Source organism: Tupaia chinensis, unplaced genomic scaffold (assembly GCF_000334495.1).
Source record: "Tupaia chinensis unplaced genomic scaffold, TupChi_1.0 Scaffold000111_1, whole genome shotgun sequence".
Classification (NCBI taxonomy): Eukaryota; Metazoa; Chordata; class Mammalia; order Scandentia; family Tupaiidae; genus Tupaia; species Tupaia belangeri.
This window is the reverse complement of record NW_006159575.1, coordinates 2,411,814-2,427,670: the sequence shown is the minus strand read 5'-3', so window position 1 is coordinate 2,427,670 and position 15,857 is coordinate 2,411,814. Positions and strand designations below refer to the sequence as shown.

The following is a 15,857-nucleotide window of genomic DNA, read 5'->3' as shown; positions in this document are numbered from 1 at the left end:
CACACACACACACACTCTCCATGTGAGTTTTAAGCGACCGGGTCCAGGACTCAAACTGCGGTTGACTACATGGGAGTCCAGCGATGTAACTGCTGGTCCCTACTTAATTTACTTTTAATTTGACCAGAGAGGGACAGAGAGAGAGAGAGAGGGAAAGTGAGAAAACAAGCCTCCAGGTCCAGGACTCGAACCACTGTTGGCCATCTGGGAATCCAGTGCCCTTAACCACCACACCACCCACTGGCCCCGTATTTTTTTTTTAAGGTTGTTTTCCTTAAGACACATGCACTTGCTGGAGAGAGAGAGATACAGAGAGAGGGGAAGTGAGAAAGCACCTCCTGGGGGGATGGCTACACCACAATTTTTCATTCTCAGGATTTTGGGCATATGTGCACAAGAGCCTGATGTGATTTTTAAGCCTCTGGTCTAGGACTTGACCCGTGGTTAGCTGCGTTCTCACACTATAGTCACCATTTTGTAGAATAGATCTGTTAGACTTACTGCTCTCTTATTTGGAATTTTATATCTTTTGTTCTCCATCTCTGATCTTTTTCTAGCTTTCTTAAGTTGACTATAATCTTTAGTAAAATATAAACAGTACCAAGAGCAGACATTCTTGCCTTGTTCTTACTGTTAGGGGAAAAAACACAATTGAGTTTGATGTTTCCATAGTTTTTAATTTAAATTTTTTTTGAGAGAGAGATTTTTGTTATAGGGCACATGTGCTTTCCAGAAAGACAGAGAGAAACAGAGACAGAAAGTAAATCACTCCCCGGGGGAGGGGCCATACCACAATCCCTTCTCCTTCATTCTCCTCTAGGGATGTTGGGCACGCATGCACACGCGCCCAGCGTGAGTTTAAGCTACCGGGTCCAGGACTCAAACTGCAGTCTACTAAATGGGAGTCCAGTGACATAGCCATTATGCCAACTGCTGTTTTTTTGTACTTGCTGAAACTATTTCTAGTTTGCTGAGAATTTGTTTGTTTTATTTTATTGCCAGAGGGTGCACACAGTTATTCAGAGAGAAAGAGAGAGAGACAGAGAGAGAAGGTGTTCCCTGGTGGAGTGTGGTCACACTACAATCCTTTTCCCTTCATTTCCTCTTCCTGTCAGGATTTTGGGCACTCATATACATGCCTCTGGAGAGTTTTTAAGCCACCAGGGCCAGGATTCGAATTGTAGTCAGCTATGTGGGATTCAGCTCACAATGCAGAGTACTTAACCACTGCCCTATGGGGCCATCCCTGTATCTTTATTTATTTTGGGGGGAGGTTTTTGCTATAGGGCGTGTGCGCTCACCACACAGACAGAGAGAGACAGAGAGAGAGAAAACGAGAAATCACCCCCTGGGGGGATGGCCATGCTGCAATCCCTTCTCCTCCATTCTCCTCTAGGGATCTTGGGCACGCACGCACATGCACCCAGCCTTAGTTTTAAGCCACCGGGTCTGGAACTTGAACTGCGGTTGGCTATGTGGGAGTCCAGCAACATATCCATTACGCTAACTGCTGGTCCCTCCCTGTATCACTATTTTAAGAAATCATGAATGGGAGGTCATTCAGTGGCATGGTGGTTAAAGCATCTCAATCCCACATGGCAAATCGTGTCGTTTTTAGTCCTGAGCTACTCGCTTGAGAAACACACTGGGCATATGTGCCCCAAATCCCAAAAGAGTAGAAAACTGGAAGAGAAGGGATTGTGGTATGATGACCATGGGGGAGTGCTTTCTCACTTTGTCTCTGTCTCCAGTGAGTGCATGTGCCCTCTGGCAAATGAAAAATAACTTTTTTAATTAAATTTTTAGAGAATCATGAGTAATTTGACATAAGCTTTCTCAGTAAATATTGAAAGGACACAGTGTTCCTATTCTGTTAACTTTGTGTACTACAGTAATTTTTTTGTAGTTCTTTTTTAAAAAATAATTATTTAATTTAATTTATTTATTATTATTTTTCTTTTTACCAGAGAGAAAGAGAAAAAGTGAGAAAGCAAGCTGCCAGGTCCAGGACTTGAACCCTTATCAGCCATATGGGGGTCCCACTCCTTAACTACTACACCACCTACTGGCCTCAGTAATAGATTTTTTTTTTTTTTGGAGAGGTTTTTGCTATAGGGTACGTGTGCTCACCAAAAAGACAGAGGGAGACAGAGATAGAAAGTAAGAAATCGCCCCCCCCCCCCGGGGGGGGGTCCCCTCCCCTCCGATGGTCATTCTGCAATCCTTTCTTGTCCATTCTCCTCTTGGGATCTTGGGCATGCACATACACATGCCTGGTGTGAATTTAAGCCACCAGATCCGGGACTCGAACAGCGGTCGCCTACGTGGGAGTTTAGCAACATAGCCATTACTCCATCTGCTGGTCCCTCAGTAATTTTTAAAATGTTGAACCATACCTTGGATACATCCCATTTGGTCATTTTGTATTATCCTTAACTATGTTTTGCCCAAATCAATTTGCTAGTTATTTCATCGAGGATCCATTATGTCTATGTTGATGAGTATTTGCTCTGTGGTTTTGTATTTATGTCTTTTTCTGGCTTTGCCTATGCTGACCTCAAAATAGGTCTAGGAACTGTGCTCTTCTAGCTCATGGAAGACTTTCATATTAGATTGTTGTGATTTTTGTTTCCTTAAATGTTTGATAGATTTCAGCAGGGATGCCATCTGTTCCCTATTTCTATTTTCATTCTCATTGATTTTCACTTACTATATTTCCTTTCATCTTTTTTTTCCCACATAGATTTACTTTTTAATTTTTAAACAGCTGTGTTGGTATAAAAATGAGCTAAAGAAACTACACATATTTAGTGTTTGACACATGTATGTATGTATACTATGTATGTATATACCCATATGTAATTGTCACTGTAATCAAGGTAGTGAAAATATTCATTCCCTCAAAATTTCTTTTCTCTTTTATAATCCTTTCCTTCTGCTGCTTCTGTTCCCATTCCCAGGCAACCACTGATCCACTTTCTGTTACTGTAGATTAATTTACATTTATTCTGGAGTTTCCTATAAATGGAATTGTATGTATGTGCACTTTTTTGTCTAACCTTTTAAAAGTATAATTACTCTGAGTCATCTGTATTGTCACATGTAACAATAGCTTCACCCTTCTTATTGTTGAGTAGTGTTCCACATGAGTAATTTGTTTATCCATTTACCTGTTGGTGGACATTTGGGTCATTTCTGATTTGGGGCTCTTGTAGATGGCGCTGCTCTGAATGTTTGTGTACTGTAGATGTCTTGGTATGGATATATGCTTTATTTTTCTTGAGTAAATACTAAATACTCAACATTGTAATACCAGGGCTGTATAGTCAATGCATGTTCAACTTTTTACGCAATTGCCAAAATATTTTCCAAAGTAGTCATATCATTTTACATTTCCAAAGCAGTGTATAAGCATTCCGGTTGCTCCACATCCTGATTAAGACTTGATCTTATCAGTTTTTAAAGTTTTAGATGTTCTAATATTTAATAGTATCTTTGTGGTTTAAATATACATTTCCCTAGTGGATAATGATGGAACATCTTGACATGAGCTTGTCATTCGTGTGTCTAATGTGTCTATCTACATCTTTTGTTCATTGAAATTTTTGTTATCATTATTGAGTTTTGGTTTTCTTTGTATTTTCTAGGTAGAAGCCCCTTATCAGGTATGCAATTTGTGCAAGCTAGATGATGGCTTCTTTTCATTCTTTGACTAGTGTATTTCAAAAAGTAGAAATTATTTATTTTAAGTCTTTTTATTATTTTTTTCTTTCATGAGCCAACTTTTGTGTTTATATTTAAGAGATCTCTGTCCACCCCAGGGAATGTAGAAGCATAGTTGATACTTGTATGTTGCTCTTAACAAGATAAAGCTTTCCCAAATTTGTTTATTTATAGAAGGCTTTTTTTTTTTTTTTTGGTAGATTTCCTACGTAGATGATCATGCCTTCTGCAAATAGAACTATTTTTACTTTACCCCTTTCAGTATGAATGCCTTTTATTTTTTTCTTGTATGATTGCATGGACTAGAACTCCCAGGACAATGTTGAGTATCTGTGTTCAGAACAAACATCCTTTCCTCATTCCTGATCTTAGAAGGGAATGTTCAGTTTTTCACCATTAAATATAACATTGCTGGTGGTCTTTCATAGATGCCCTTTCTCAGAGTAAGGACATTTTCTTCTATTCCTGGTTTATTGAGAGTTTTTAAATTTCATGATATAATTTTTCCACTACAGAAAGCTAATAAAAGCTAAGCAAATTAGACCTAAAAGCAATATAATTAAATTGATATTTGTTTATTTATTTAAAATTTGCTATAGGGTACATGTAATCACTGAAGAGAGACAGAGAAAGAGCAAGAGAGGGAAAGTAAGAAAGCTCCTTACAGTGGGGACAACCATGCCACAATCTCTCCTCCTCCATTCTCCTCTTGGGATTTTGGGCACACATGTACACATGCCCACCCTGTTCCTTCTGCTGCTGGGTCTGAGACTCTAATGGCACAGTTGACTGTGGGATCCAACTGCTCTAACAACCATGCCAGCCGGCTGGTCCTACTTTTCAAATGTTACACCAACTCTACTTAGTTGTAGTATATTATCCTTTCTATGTGCTGTTGGACTTGATTTGCTAATATTTTAGTTAATTAGAACTAAGAATGTTTAATGAATGATCCATATTCATGAATGATGCTTATCTGTACTTTTTTTCTTGGACATCATGACAGTGATGTCCCTTATTCTAGATATTATTAATTGTCCTCTTTATAGCAATCTCTCTCTTTTTCTTAAAAAATCAATTTATCTAGAATTTATCAGTTTCATTTATTTATTTTCAGAGGACTGGCTTTTGATTTTGTTGATTTTCTTTGTTTGTTTGTTTGTTTGTTTGTTTTCCTTTCATTGATCTCTCTTCTCAGATTTATTTTCTTCCTGTCTCTGAAGCAGATCATGTAAAAGGCGTAAGTTGGGGCCGTTATATATTGTGGAAAACAAATTGCTGGCCACAACCACAGGTCCAGTATTTTACTTAGTAAAGGTATTTTTAAAGCTTAATATGATAAATAAAATTATAGCTCTGAACTGATAGTTATTTAAAAATTTTTTCAGGAGGGTTTGCTTTTGTATATGAAGCTCAAGATCTGGGAAGTGGCAGAGAGTATGCATTAAAGGTAAGTAACCAAACTTGACTTAAGTTTTTTTTTTTTTAGAGAGAGATGTTTCCTATAGGGCACGTGCACTCACCAAAGAGACAAAAAGGGAGGAATCACTCCCTGGGGGATGGCAACACCTCAGTCCCTTCTCCCCATTCTCCTCTCAGGATTTTGGGCACAGATGTGCACATGCTCAGCATGAGTTTCAAGCTGCTGCATCCAGGACTTGAAATGCGGTTGGCCACGTGGGAGTCCAGTGATGTAACCATTACACCATCTGCTGGTCCCATGATGTAATAAATATTTTAATGTGGAGTTTTGATTTATTGTGAAGGAAATCTCTGAGTGACATTGTTTTCAGGGAGTTAACTCTGTTGTTTATTTATTTTTTTAACAATCTGTATCTGTTTGTCCTATTTGTTTTCTTTGATTGTGAAACCCTCAGCAGTTGTACATACTGTGTTCTCAGGTCATAACTTAAACCCTTGGGGCCTGTTTCCTGTGCTGTGGGAGCTGGGTTGCCTTGGAGTAAGTTGTGAAGGTGACTTCATGGTGGAGTCCCAGCCTCTTGGCTTCCATGTGCCAAGAAAACAGTGCCCACGGCATATCTATAAATAAGGTCAACTGTGACAGTGCATGGAGGGGGGCTGTCTCATATGGGTACCAGATCAGGTCATTCTGGTTTGACCTGAGGCACATCAGAAGGTCCAGCATGCTGGAGGTTGAGAGGTATAGCTGCACCATGCTGAGTTCCCAAAGTGGCCCTGCATTTGCAGGTGGGCTGAGAGTGGGCCTGGTATTTGTGAGCCACTATTTATACCTGTGTCTCTGCTAAGCATCTACTCTCATTTTCTTAACTACAGAAAGCTAATAAAAGCTAAGCAAATTAGACCTAAAAGCAATATAATTAAATTGATATTTGTTTATTTATTTAAAATTTGCTATAGGGTACATGTAATCACTGAAGAGAGACAGAGAAAGAGCAAGAGAGGGAAAGTAAGAAAGCTCCTTACAGTGGGGACAACCATGCCACAATCTCTCCTCCTCCATTCTCCTCTTGGGATTTTGGGCACACATGTACACATGCCCACCCTGTTCCTTCTGCTGCTGGGTCTGAGACTCTAATGGCACAGTTGACTGTGGGATCCAACTGCTCTAACAACCATGCCAGCCGGCTGGTCCTACTTTTCAAATGTTACACCAACTCTACTTAGTTGTAGTATATTATCCTTTCTATGTGCTGTTGGACTTGATTTGCTAATATTTTAGTTAATTAGAACTAAGAATGTTTAATGAATGATCCATATTCATGAATGATGCTTATCTGTACTTTTTTTCTTGGACATCATGACAGTGATGTCCCTTATTCTAGATATTATTAATTGTCCTCTTTATAGCAATCTCTCTCTTTTTCTTAAAAAATCAATTTATCTAGAATTTATCAGTTTCATTTATTTATTTTCAGAGGACTGGCTTTTGATTTTGTTGATTTTCTTTGTTTGTTTGTTTGTTTGTTTGTTTTCCTTTCATTGATCTCTCTTCTCAGATTTATTTTCTTCCTGTCTCTGAAGCAGATCATGTAAAAGGCGTAAATTGGGGCCGTTATATATTGTGGAAAACAAATTGCTGGCCACAACCACAGGTCCAGTATTTTACTTAGTAAAGGTATTTTTAAAGCTTAATATGATAAATAAAATTATAGCTCTGAACTGATAGTTATTTAAAAATTTTTTCAGGAGGGTTTGCTTTTGTATATGAAGCTCAAGATCTGGGAAGTGGCAGAGAGTATGCATTAAAGGTAAGTAACCAAACTTGACTTAAGTTTTTTTTTTTTTAGAGAGAGATGTTTCCTATAGGGCACGTGCACTCACCAAAGAGACAAAAAGGGAGGAATCACTCCCTGGGGGATGGCAACACCTCAGTCCCTTCTCCCCATTCTCCTCTCAGGATTTTGGGCACAGATGTGCACATGCTCAGCATGAGTTTCAAGCTGCTGCATCCAGGACTTGAAATGCGGTTGGCCACGTGGGAGTCCAGTGATGTAACCATTACACCATCTGCTGGTCCCATGATGTAATAAATATTTTAATGTGGAGTTTTGATTTATTGTGAAGGAAATCTCTGAGTGACATTGTTTTCAGGGAGTTAACTCTGTTGTTTATTTATTTTTTTAACAATCTGTATCTGTTTGTCCTATTTGTTTTCTTTGATTGTGAAACCCTCAGCAGTTGTACATACTGTGTTCTCAGGTCATAACTTAAACCCTTGGGGCCTGTTTCCTGTGCTGTGGGAGCTGGGTTGCCTTGGAGTAAGTTGTGAAGGTGACTTCATGGTGGAGTCCCAGCCTCTTGGCTTCCATGTGCCAAGAAAACAGTGCCCACGGCATATCTATAAATAAGGTCAACTGTGACAGTGCATGGAGGGGGGCTGTCTCATATGGGTACCAGATCAGGTCATTCTGGTTTGACCTGAGGCACATCAGAAGGTCCAGCATGCTGGAGGTTGAGAGGTATAGCTGCACCATGCTGAGTTCCCAAAGTGGCCCTGCATTTGCAGGTGGGCTGAGAGTGGGCCTGGTATTTGTGAGCCACTATTTATACCTGTGTCTCTGCTAAGCATCTACTCTCATTTTCTTATTTTACTCTGGCTTTTTTGGAGAGTTCTTAGTTTTATTTCATGAGTCCTTGGGTCATAATCTTTGAAGGATCTTTAACAACTTGTCAGGTGCAAATGTTAAATGTTGAATGTTAAAGTACAGTGAAACAGGTTACACTCTCAGACAGTTTGCATTTGTTTTTATAAATGTTTATGACAGATAAGACATTACATAATGCGGGAAAGTAACTAAACTTTAATCTTTTTTGTGTGCTGTTTTCTAATACAGAGATTATTATCCAATGAAGAGGAAAAGAACAGAGCCATCATTCAAGAAGTTTGTTTCATGGTATCCTTTTCCCAGGACTTGAGCCAGTGCTGTCACCCAGGGAGGCAAAGGCCTGCATGAGGCTATAGCCGCCTGCTTCCATGAGGCTACTCTGTGATATTGATTGATGTGTTAAAATTGGCCTTTTGCTTTTACTGAGCTTATCTATAGACTATTTCTAGTCAAAAGGCATTTTCCTCTCTTCCCTTCTGGGGATATAGTGAAAGGTTTAAGTGTTGGGAGTGGAGTGTTTTTCCTACCCAAGAGGTCTCCATACCCAGGGGATGGGCCAGTTACTGAGGGGAAGCCCTCCGTCCCTCCGTCTGTCCCTCTAAAGACCTGCTGAGGGCTGTGGTTCCAGCAGGTCTTGATGTGGCTTCTCTTCATCAGCCATCCTTGCATGTCTGCTCAGGTGGTGAGGTGTTGGGTCTCCCTGCACTGATGGGGTTTATGCAGCTTTTTGGTGATTCTCCTCTGCTTCACCTGTGCTCCCTGTGTGAGGCCTTGCCCTATCCTGCTCGCAGCACCTACTTTTTTCTTTAAGCTCTGACTACTTGTGGAGCGCATTGACTGTCCGAGCTGAGGTCTCGGCAGATGTGGTCCTTGCTTACAGTCTTTCTGCTCCAAAGCCTCCTGAGTCCTCCACCTGCTCCCACCTGGAACAGGACAGACTCTGGTGTTATTGTGGTCAGCCGTGTGTGGCCAGCCTGACGCTGGTCTCTAAACCACTATTTCCTCTCTTCACTGTGTCCTTTTCCTTTCTCTTTGTCCCCCCGTGCTCTCTCCTTCATCTTTCCGCTCTCATGGGCTAAAGTTGTAAGGTGATTCAGTTCAAGCATTGTGACTTTAGAGTCTTGTTATACATATACTTATTTTCTGAGAGAGAATGTACCTCTTTCTCTGGAAAGGGAAGGAGAAAAGGAGGGAGAGAAACGCTTTTGTTAGGGTCTGGCTATGTCAAGACCTCACCACCCCAGCCTCCCACTTGACTAGGATCACAGGCATGACCACCATACCTAGCCTGTTCAGCTTGGGCTGAGAACTGAATCAGGGCCCACACGTGGCCTCAACCACTACTCAGCAGTACCCTCTCAATCATGCCACTATGGTTGGGCCCTATGTATGCTTATTTTAAGTGCACAGAATTGTGGACGAGGTTATGCACATTCTTCTTTAACAAGACATCCACAGAAAAAACTTTCTGGCCACCCCAATATCGTGCAGTTTTGTTCCGCAGCCTCGATAGGAAAGGAGGAGTCAGACACTGGGCAGGCAGAGTTCCTCCTGCTCACGGAGCTCTGCAGAGGTAACATTCCTTTGAGTCTGAACAGTTGTACAGTATTCAATGTCTTCTTCCAAGATGAGTACAATGGTCCTAACAGGAAGAACAGGACAGATGTATCGCAGAAGTTCTCCAAGTGGTGTGCATTTACTTCCTTAGAGGTTCCCATCATAAGGGCTGGTCTTGTCTGCCATCTTAGTCCCAGGGCTGCAGCCTCCAGGAGAGCAAGGATCTCTTCACATCTGTCTTCAGTGACAGGACAGGGCCATGGAACAGAGATGGAGGAGGTGTTAGCTCTCCTCATGGCTCTGTGATGTGCACTAGGGCAGTGGGAAGTAGTGGGTGGGCAGCTGCCTGGCTGCTCAGCTGGCTGGCATGTGTATCAGTGTCAGGCTGCACAAGATGCAGGAGGACTCCTTGGTCCATTGGCAATTCAGGGATTGAAGAGGCATCTTTCAGAAAATCGTAGGGCATAGTGGTCCGCATGAATGTCCATACTTGGTGCTGACTGGTACAAGGCAGGGCTGGCTCTGCTAAGCTCTGGGCTTTGTCTGCTGTAGGGGGAGAGGTTCGTTCACCTCCAAGCATCTGCCAGAAAGTCTGCGTCGTGCTTCTGCTCTCCAGAGCCCAATCTCATTTGTGCAACACCTGGTGGCCGGGGAACTCCCTTGTAAGGAGACATTTGTAGGAAAAGCCTTCTAATTAGAGGGCCCAGCCTGCACAGAAGATAGGCCTAGAGGCCATGTGCTGGTGAAGGGCAGTGACACAAGCAATTGCTGTGTCAGTCACCTGGGCAGTGAGGTGAGGCTATCAGCAGGGGGAGACTGAGGCAGGGAGCCCTGTGGAGGAGGCCTAGTGGGGAGGGTATGTGCAGCCCACAAGTCAGTCCCTCCTCAGTGACTATGAGAAGAGTTGGAGTGGGCACAGACCCCCCTAGATCAGGTACTGGAGAGGCAGGAGAGGACTGGAGTCCTTGAGTGGACCTCCACAGGGTCAGGATTATGTTTTCAGAGGTGGTAGCAGTGAGTGAGCTAGCGGAGTCCCATGCCGGGTAGGGAGAGAGGATCCCTGTGCTGAAGGCAGGTCCATGCAGTGTCTGTGAGGTGTGTGTGTGTGTGAGTGTCTCTACAGTGCCATAGGCAAAAGGTAGATAATGAAGGGCAGAGTGCTCTGATGTGGCCTATGTGAGGCCCCTAACTAGTAGGAACCCATATGTTCCTCTCCCAGCTGTGTCCCCTGCTGAGTGTCCTGAGAACTGGCTGCCTCCTGTCCCCTGACCTCTGCCCTTGCTCCTCTGTCTAGAGAACCCCCACCTGACCCATCCACATGTAGTGACCATACTGGGTCAGGCCCTGCAGTACTCCTTCCAGCATCTAGTGTCACAGTCATCCTACTGTATAAGGCAGGCATCTGCCTGGGTCAGTGGGTGGAGAGGGTCATTGGTCACCTGGGGGCTGAGGAAATGTTGCCAAGTAACTGTGGTATGTTCTGTTTATCAACATTTTACCCCTATAGAAAATATGAAAGTAGAGTGGACATCCACTTACTGCATACTATTATAGATTCACAAGTTTTTCACATTTCTCATAGCTGCTTTATCTCTTTGCACATTCTTGCTGAACCATGTAAAAAATAAGTTACACACATCAAAACTGGGAATTTTGGTATCCATGTATCTCCTGAGAGCCGGGGCATTTCCTCCATAACCATAGTCTTGTTGTCATGTCTAAGAGAACTGCCATGACTTGATGATGTCATATCATACGCAGTCCATGTTCGCCGTCTTCGGTAGTCCTCAAAATATCATCATAATAGGTTCTTACCCCTACAGCAGAATTGTGTCTGGTTCCTATGTTGTCATTGGTTATGAGTCCTCTTGAGTGTTTTTCATTACACTCTGGGTGGCCAGGCTCTTTGTGTGGAGAATGAGTCTGGAAACCAGCATCTGAGTACTCCCAGACTGTCCCTGCCTCTAGGACCTCTCACAGCTAGAGTAACACTGAAACTGCCAACTTAGCTGATTTATCTAGCTTACGTCTAATGCTGAGGAGTCTTCCACTTCATGAGTGTTGTTATTATTGTTATTTTTAGTTAAAAAAGAATGTGTGCTCATTGAAAATACAGACAACACAGAGTTGAATACATGCTTATCAAAATGGGATTTTTTTTTTCTTTGAGTGGTTTTTGCTATAGGGTTCATGTGCTTGCCAGAAAGACAGAGACAGAAAGCAAGAAATCACCCCCTCAGGGGGGATGGCCATATCACAATCCCTTCTCCTCCATTCTCCTCTCAAGATCTTGGGCACGCACGCACACATGCCGGGCATGAGTTTAAGCCACCGGGTCCGGGACTCAAATCGTGGTCGACTACATGGGAGTCCAGTGACATAGCCATTATGCCAACTGCTGGTCCCCAAAATGGGATTTTACTAGGCACACTTTTCCTTTTAAAAAAAAGAAATCTTGGACATCTTTCCATGCCAGTACATTACCCTTACTCCTTTTTTATTTTTTAAAAATTGCCTAAGATTGGGGCCGGCCGGTGGCATGGTAATTAAAGACACTGGATTCCCACATGGCTAACCATGGTTCAAGTCCCAGACCTGGTAGCTTGCTTTCTCACTTTCCCTCTCCCTCTCTTGCTCTGTCCCTCTCTAGTCAAATTTGAATGAATGAATGAATGAATAAATAAATAAATAAAGTTAAATAAAATAATAATAATTTTTTTTTGGAGAGGTTTTTTGCTACAGGGCGCGTGCGCTCGCCAAACAGACAGAGAGAGACAGAGAGACAGAAAGCGAGAAATCACCCCCCAGGGGGGTGGCCACGCTGCAATCCCTTCTCCTCCATTCTCCTCTCGGGATCTTGGGCATGCACGCACACATGCCTGGTGTGAGTTTAAGCCACCGGGTCCAGGACACGAACTGCGGTCAACTACGTGGGAGTCCAGCTACATAGCCATTACACTAACTGCTGGTCCCCAAATAAAATAATTCTTTAAAAAAAAAATTGCCTAAGATTGTATTTGCTCCCCAGAGAGAGTATGAGAGAGAAAGCACCCTCCAGTGGGGCTTGGTCTCATTGCAAACCCTTGTCTTCCATTTCTCCATCCTGTTGGGATTTGGGGCACATAATCACATACATGCTGTGTGGTCCTCAAGTCTCTGGGGCCAAGATTTGAACTGCAGTTGACCAGGTGGGATCTGGCTCTGTTAACCCACTAGGCTGTGGGGCCAGCCCACCCTTTACTTTATCTTAAAGGATACAAAATTTCCTTAATTTTGATGAAATTTTTTCTCTTCTTGCCTATAGGAACTTGAGTTTTGTTGCCTGGGACTGCACCATGTCTACTGTGTGAGCCTTGGTTCTTTGGAGGGAGAGATATCTAGGGGGCTGCTCATGTCAGACAGTGTATGTTTGCAATTCCGACAGGGCCCCATCCCTGTCCATTTTGGGTAACTTGGAGAAAGGCCAGACAAGGCTTTTCCTGTTTGTTTTTTCCAGTCTATTTTTCCTGGTTGTTGGAGATGAGACTGGTTTGTTTATTGTCTCTCTTGTTCATTATTTGGGGTATCAGAAAGCTTCTGCATGGTGAAATATTGGTTTTAGAAGTTTGGGCTGAGGGACCAGCAGTTAGCGTAATGGCTATGTCACTGGACTCCCACATAGTCGACCACAGTTCACGTCCCAGACCCGGTGGCTTAAAACTCATGCCGGGTGCGTGTGCGTGCATGCCCAAGATCCTGAGAGGAGAACGGAGGAGAAGGGATTGTGGCGTGGCCATCCCCCCGGGGGGGGATTTTTCGCTGTCTCTCTGTCTCTGTCTGTCTGTCTGGTGAGCACATGTGCCCTATAGCAAAAACCTCTCAAAAAAAAAAAGAAGTTTGGACTGAGTCGTTATGAGAAATGAAACTGATGGGACTCAGCACTTTCCCAAGGTGGTATGGTTGAAGATGTGGCAGGAGTGTAGGAAGGAGGGGGGACACACAGAGCCCTTGCCTTTCCCACAGTGATTCAAAGCTGTGACCACTACTAACATCCACTTCCCTGTGGCAGAGGAGTGGGTGCAGGGCCAGAGAGCTGAGAGCCGGGGTGTTTGTGGGTGGGCGCCAGCCCTGTGTGCAGAAATTGTGGGATCTTTGAGAAGCTGGGGACATGTGGGGACCCATACAGCAACAGGTTTGGAGTCTGCCAAAGGCAGCCTTGAAAGGGGGCTCCCTGGATGTGCTGTAGACTCTTCTCTCAGGCAGGTTTCTTCTGATGCCCTAATGTCATTGACCTGTGACTCGTCCTGTTGTGGATCCTGCTCCCCATACCCACGCCATACCTAAGCCAGGTCTGATCAGCACTGCTTTGGCTCCCTGGAGCCTCCTCTCAACTCACCTGGGCCTATTGTTCTCTTCCTGAGGGCCTCGTATTTCTCCTGAGGCATCTCTGTTTCTCTCAAGGGTGCCTCTGTTTCTCCTTAGGACCCCCATATCTGTGAGTGTTCCATTCCTCCTGAGAGTCCCTCCGGCCTCTGAGGATTGGGAGTGAAGCCTATGAGGTAGCTGTGGTTGGGGGTTCTGGGAAAGGCCTGGTCCACCTGGGGTTGATGGCCAGGATGGGACTGGCAGGCATGGGCTAAAGTCATTCTGGGCATGGGAGAGCAGAGGAGGGTGGTCTAGTCAGAAGAGTCTGGATTCCTTAGAGCCAGCACAGACTCTTAAGGAGCCGGGGCAGAGTGCCTGGGCTGTGCTGGTGGCATGAACGTGTGACTTTTTTTTGTAAGTCCAGTTATAGCATGGTCCACCATGTGAGCTATAGTGAGATTTATAATATGTAAATTCCCTTTGTTTTAAAAGTTGTAAAGGCATAGGTTATGGAAGTTGCCCCGCAGAGCAGTTAGAATCTAACATCCACTACATTCTGAAACATGCATGTTGGCCTTGCCATGTGTAGGCTTTAGGGGTTCAGCGAATTAGGCTAGTAGAGCAGATTGACTCCTGCCTAAGTCAGAGCCCAGGGCTGGGTAGTTAGAAATGCTGAAGAGAAAATGAATCCAGGGAAGAGATAAATATTTAGATAGTGTGGACAGAGATGGCTCCCTTGTAAGCTGTTATTTGAGCCAGAGGCTGAAGGAGGTGAGGGTGAGAAGCCACGTGGCAAGGGAGCAGCCTGTGTAAAAAGCCACGTGGTAAGGGAGCAGCATGTGTAAAGGCAGGGACAGAAGGGCTGGTGTAGCTGGGGCAGAGAGCAAGTGGGGTCGGGGAGAAGGTCACAGAGAGGAGGCTGTGGACTGTGATCATGGCCAGCTGTTGATGACATGGAGTCGCTGAACAGAGGGTCATGGCGACTGTGGAGTGTAGATGGCCAGAGCATAGGGCCTGGGAGGGCGGGGTCCCATACTGGACTGGCACATTGGGTTTAAGGGCTCCAGGAAAAGTGAAGAGGCTCCAGGGAAGCCTTGCAGGAGGTTGCAGCTTAAGTCTGGGCAACCTGGGAGGCTACATGGGAGCATGCTGGGCTGTCATTGGTGTGAACATGGGGGTCCTCAGATAGACCCGACCTCTAAGCACCTCCGCCCTGTGTTTGGTGGTGCCAGCTGGCCAGGCCTCAGGTGCCAGAGATTACCTAGATGAGGCCAGATCTAGTAAGTCTGGGGATCCCTAGGCTGCAGAACTGGAAAGGACTCATCTGTGATGTGGGTGCCCACCAAGGGCAGCAGCTTTGTACCCCACAGTCTCATTACGGTTTGCATATTCTGTGTTGCATACATAGCTACTAAGATCACATGTTAACATGAAAGTCATTTTTTCATCTAAGGAAATTTAGTGATTATTTCACTAGAGATATTTGAGATATTTATATATTTGTAGTTTCTTTTTGCAGTTCTCATTAACCACATATTTATCCTGATTCAGGTGTCAGTAAGCAGTTTGTAATGATTTCATCTGTGTACGTGGGTGTTTGTACGTCCTCTCTTAACCACAGCAGGTGTTTTCTTTTACTTAGGGTTCTGTACTTTGATTGCTTTTGCTTATTGTGCTGTCCCAGGGCTGCTCCACGCCAGCTCTTGCCACCATGCTTGCCCCTGGGTGCTGGTCCTACAAACAGGGCTACTGTGAGCACTGTACCTGTACACCATCCTGCGGCAGCTGAGAAGGGCTGGAAGCAGCACCCTGGGTGGGTGGTGGGGCTTGCACCCAGACTGTGCTCTCAGAAGAGGCAGCATTTGTACCCGTGGCCAAGGCAGCTGAGCTTGAACCTTAGCCTGCTGGCCAGGGAGGTCTCAGCATTTATAGCTCCATGGTGATATGAATTTAATTGTCTCTTTTAGGGCAGCTGGTGGAATTTTTAAAGAAAATTGAATCTAAAGGTCCTCTATCATGTGATACGGTTCTGAAGATATTCTATCAGACGTGCAGAGCAGTGCAGCACATGCATAAACAAAAGCCGCCCATCATTCATAGAGATCTCAAGGTACCAACTTCATTCAGCACATTTTACTGGGGGGC

General features: G+C 44.1%; 1 protein-coding gene across 1 annotated transcript in view; it reads left to right on the top strand.

The window, feature by feature from the left end:
• Positions 1–15,857, top strand: part of GAK (cyclin G associated kinase) — a gene marked incomplete in the record, with an annotated part of 102,613 nt that overhangs the window by 17,265 nt on the left and 69,491 nt on the right. The window contains 4 exon segments of the mRNA XM_014586055.2: positions 5,112–5,173; positions 8,040–8,099; positions 9,270–9,384; positions 15,680–15,822. Of these exon segments, the coding sequence (XP_014441541.1) occupies positions 5,112–5,173; positions 8,040–8,099; positions 9,270–9,384; positions 15,680–15,822 (380 nt within the window).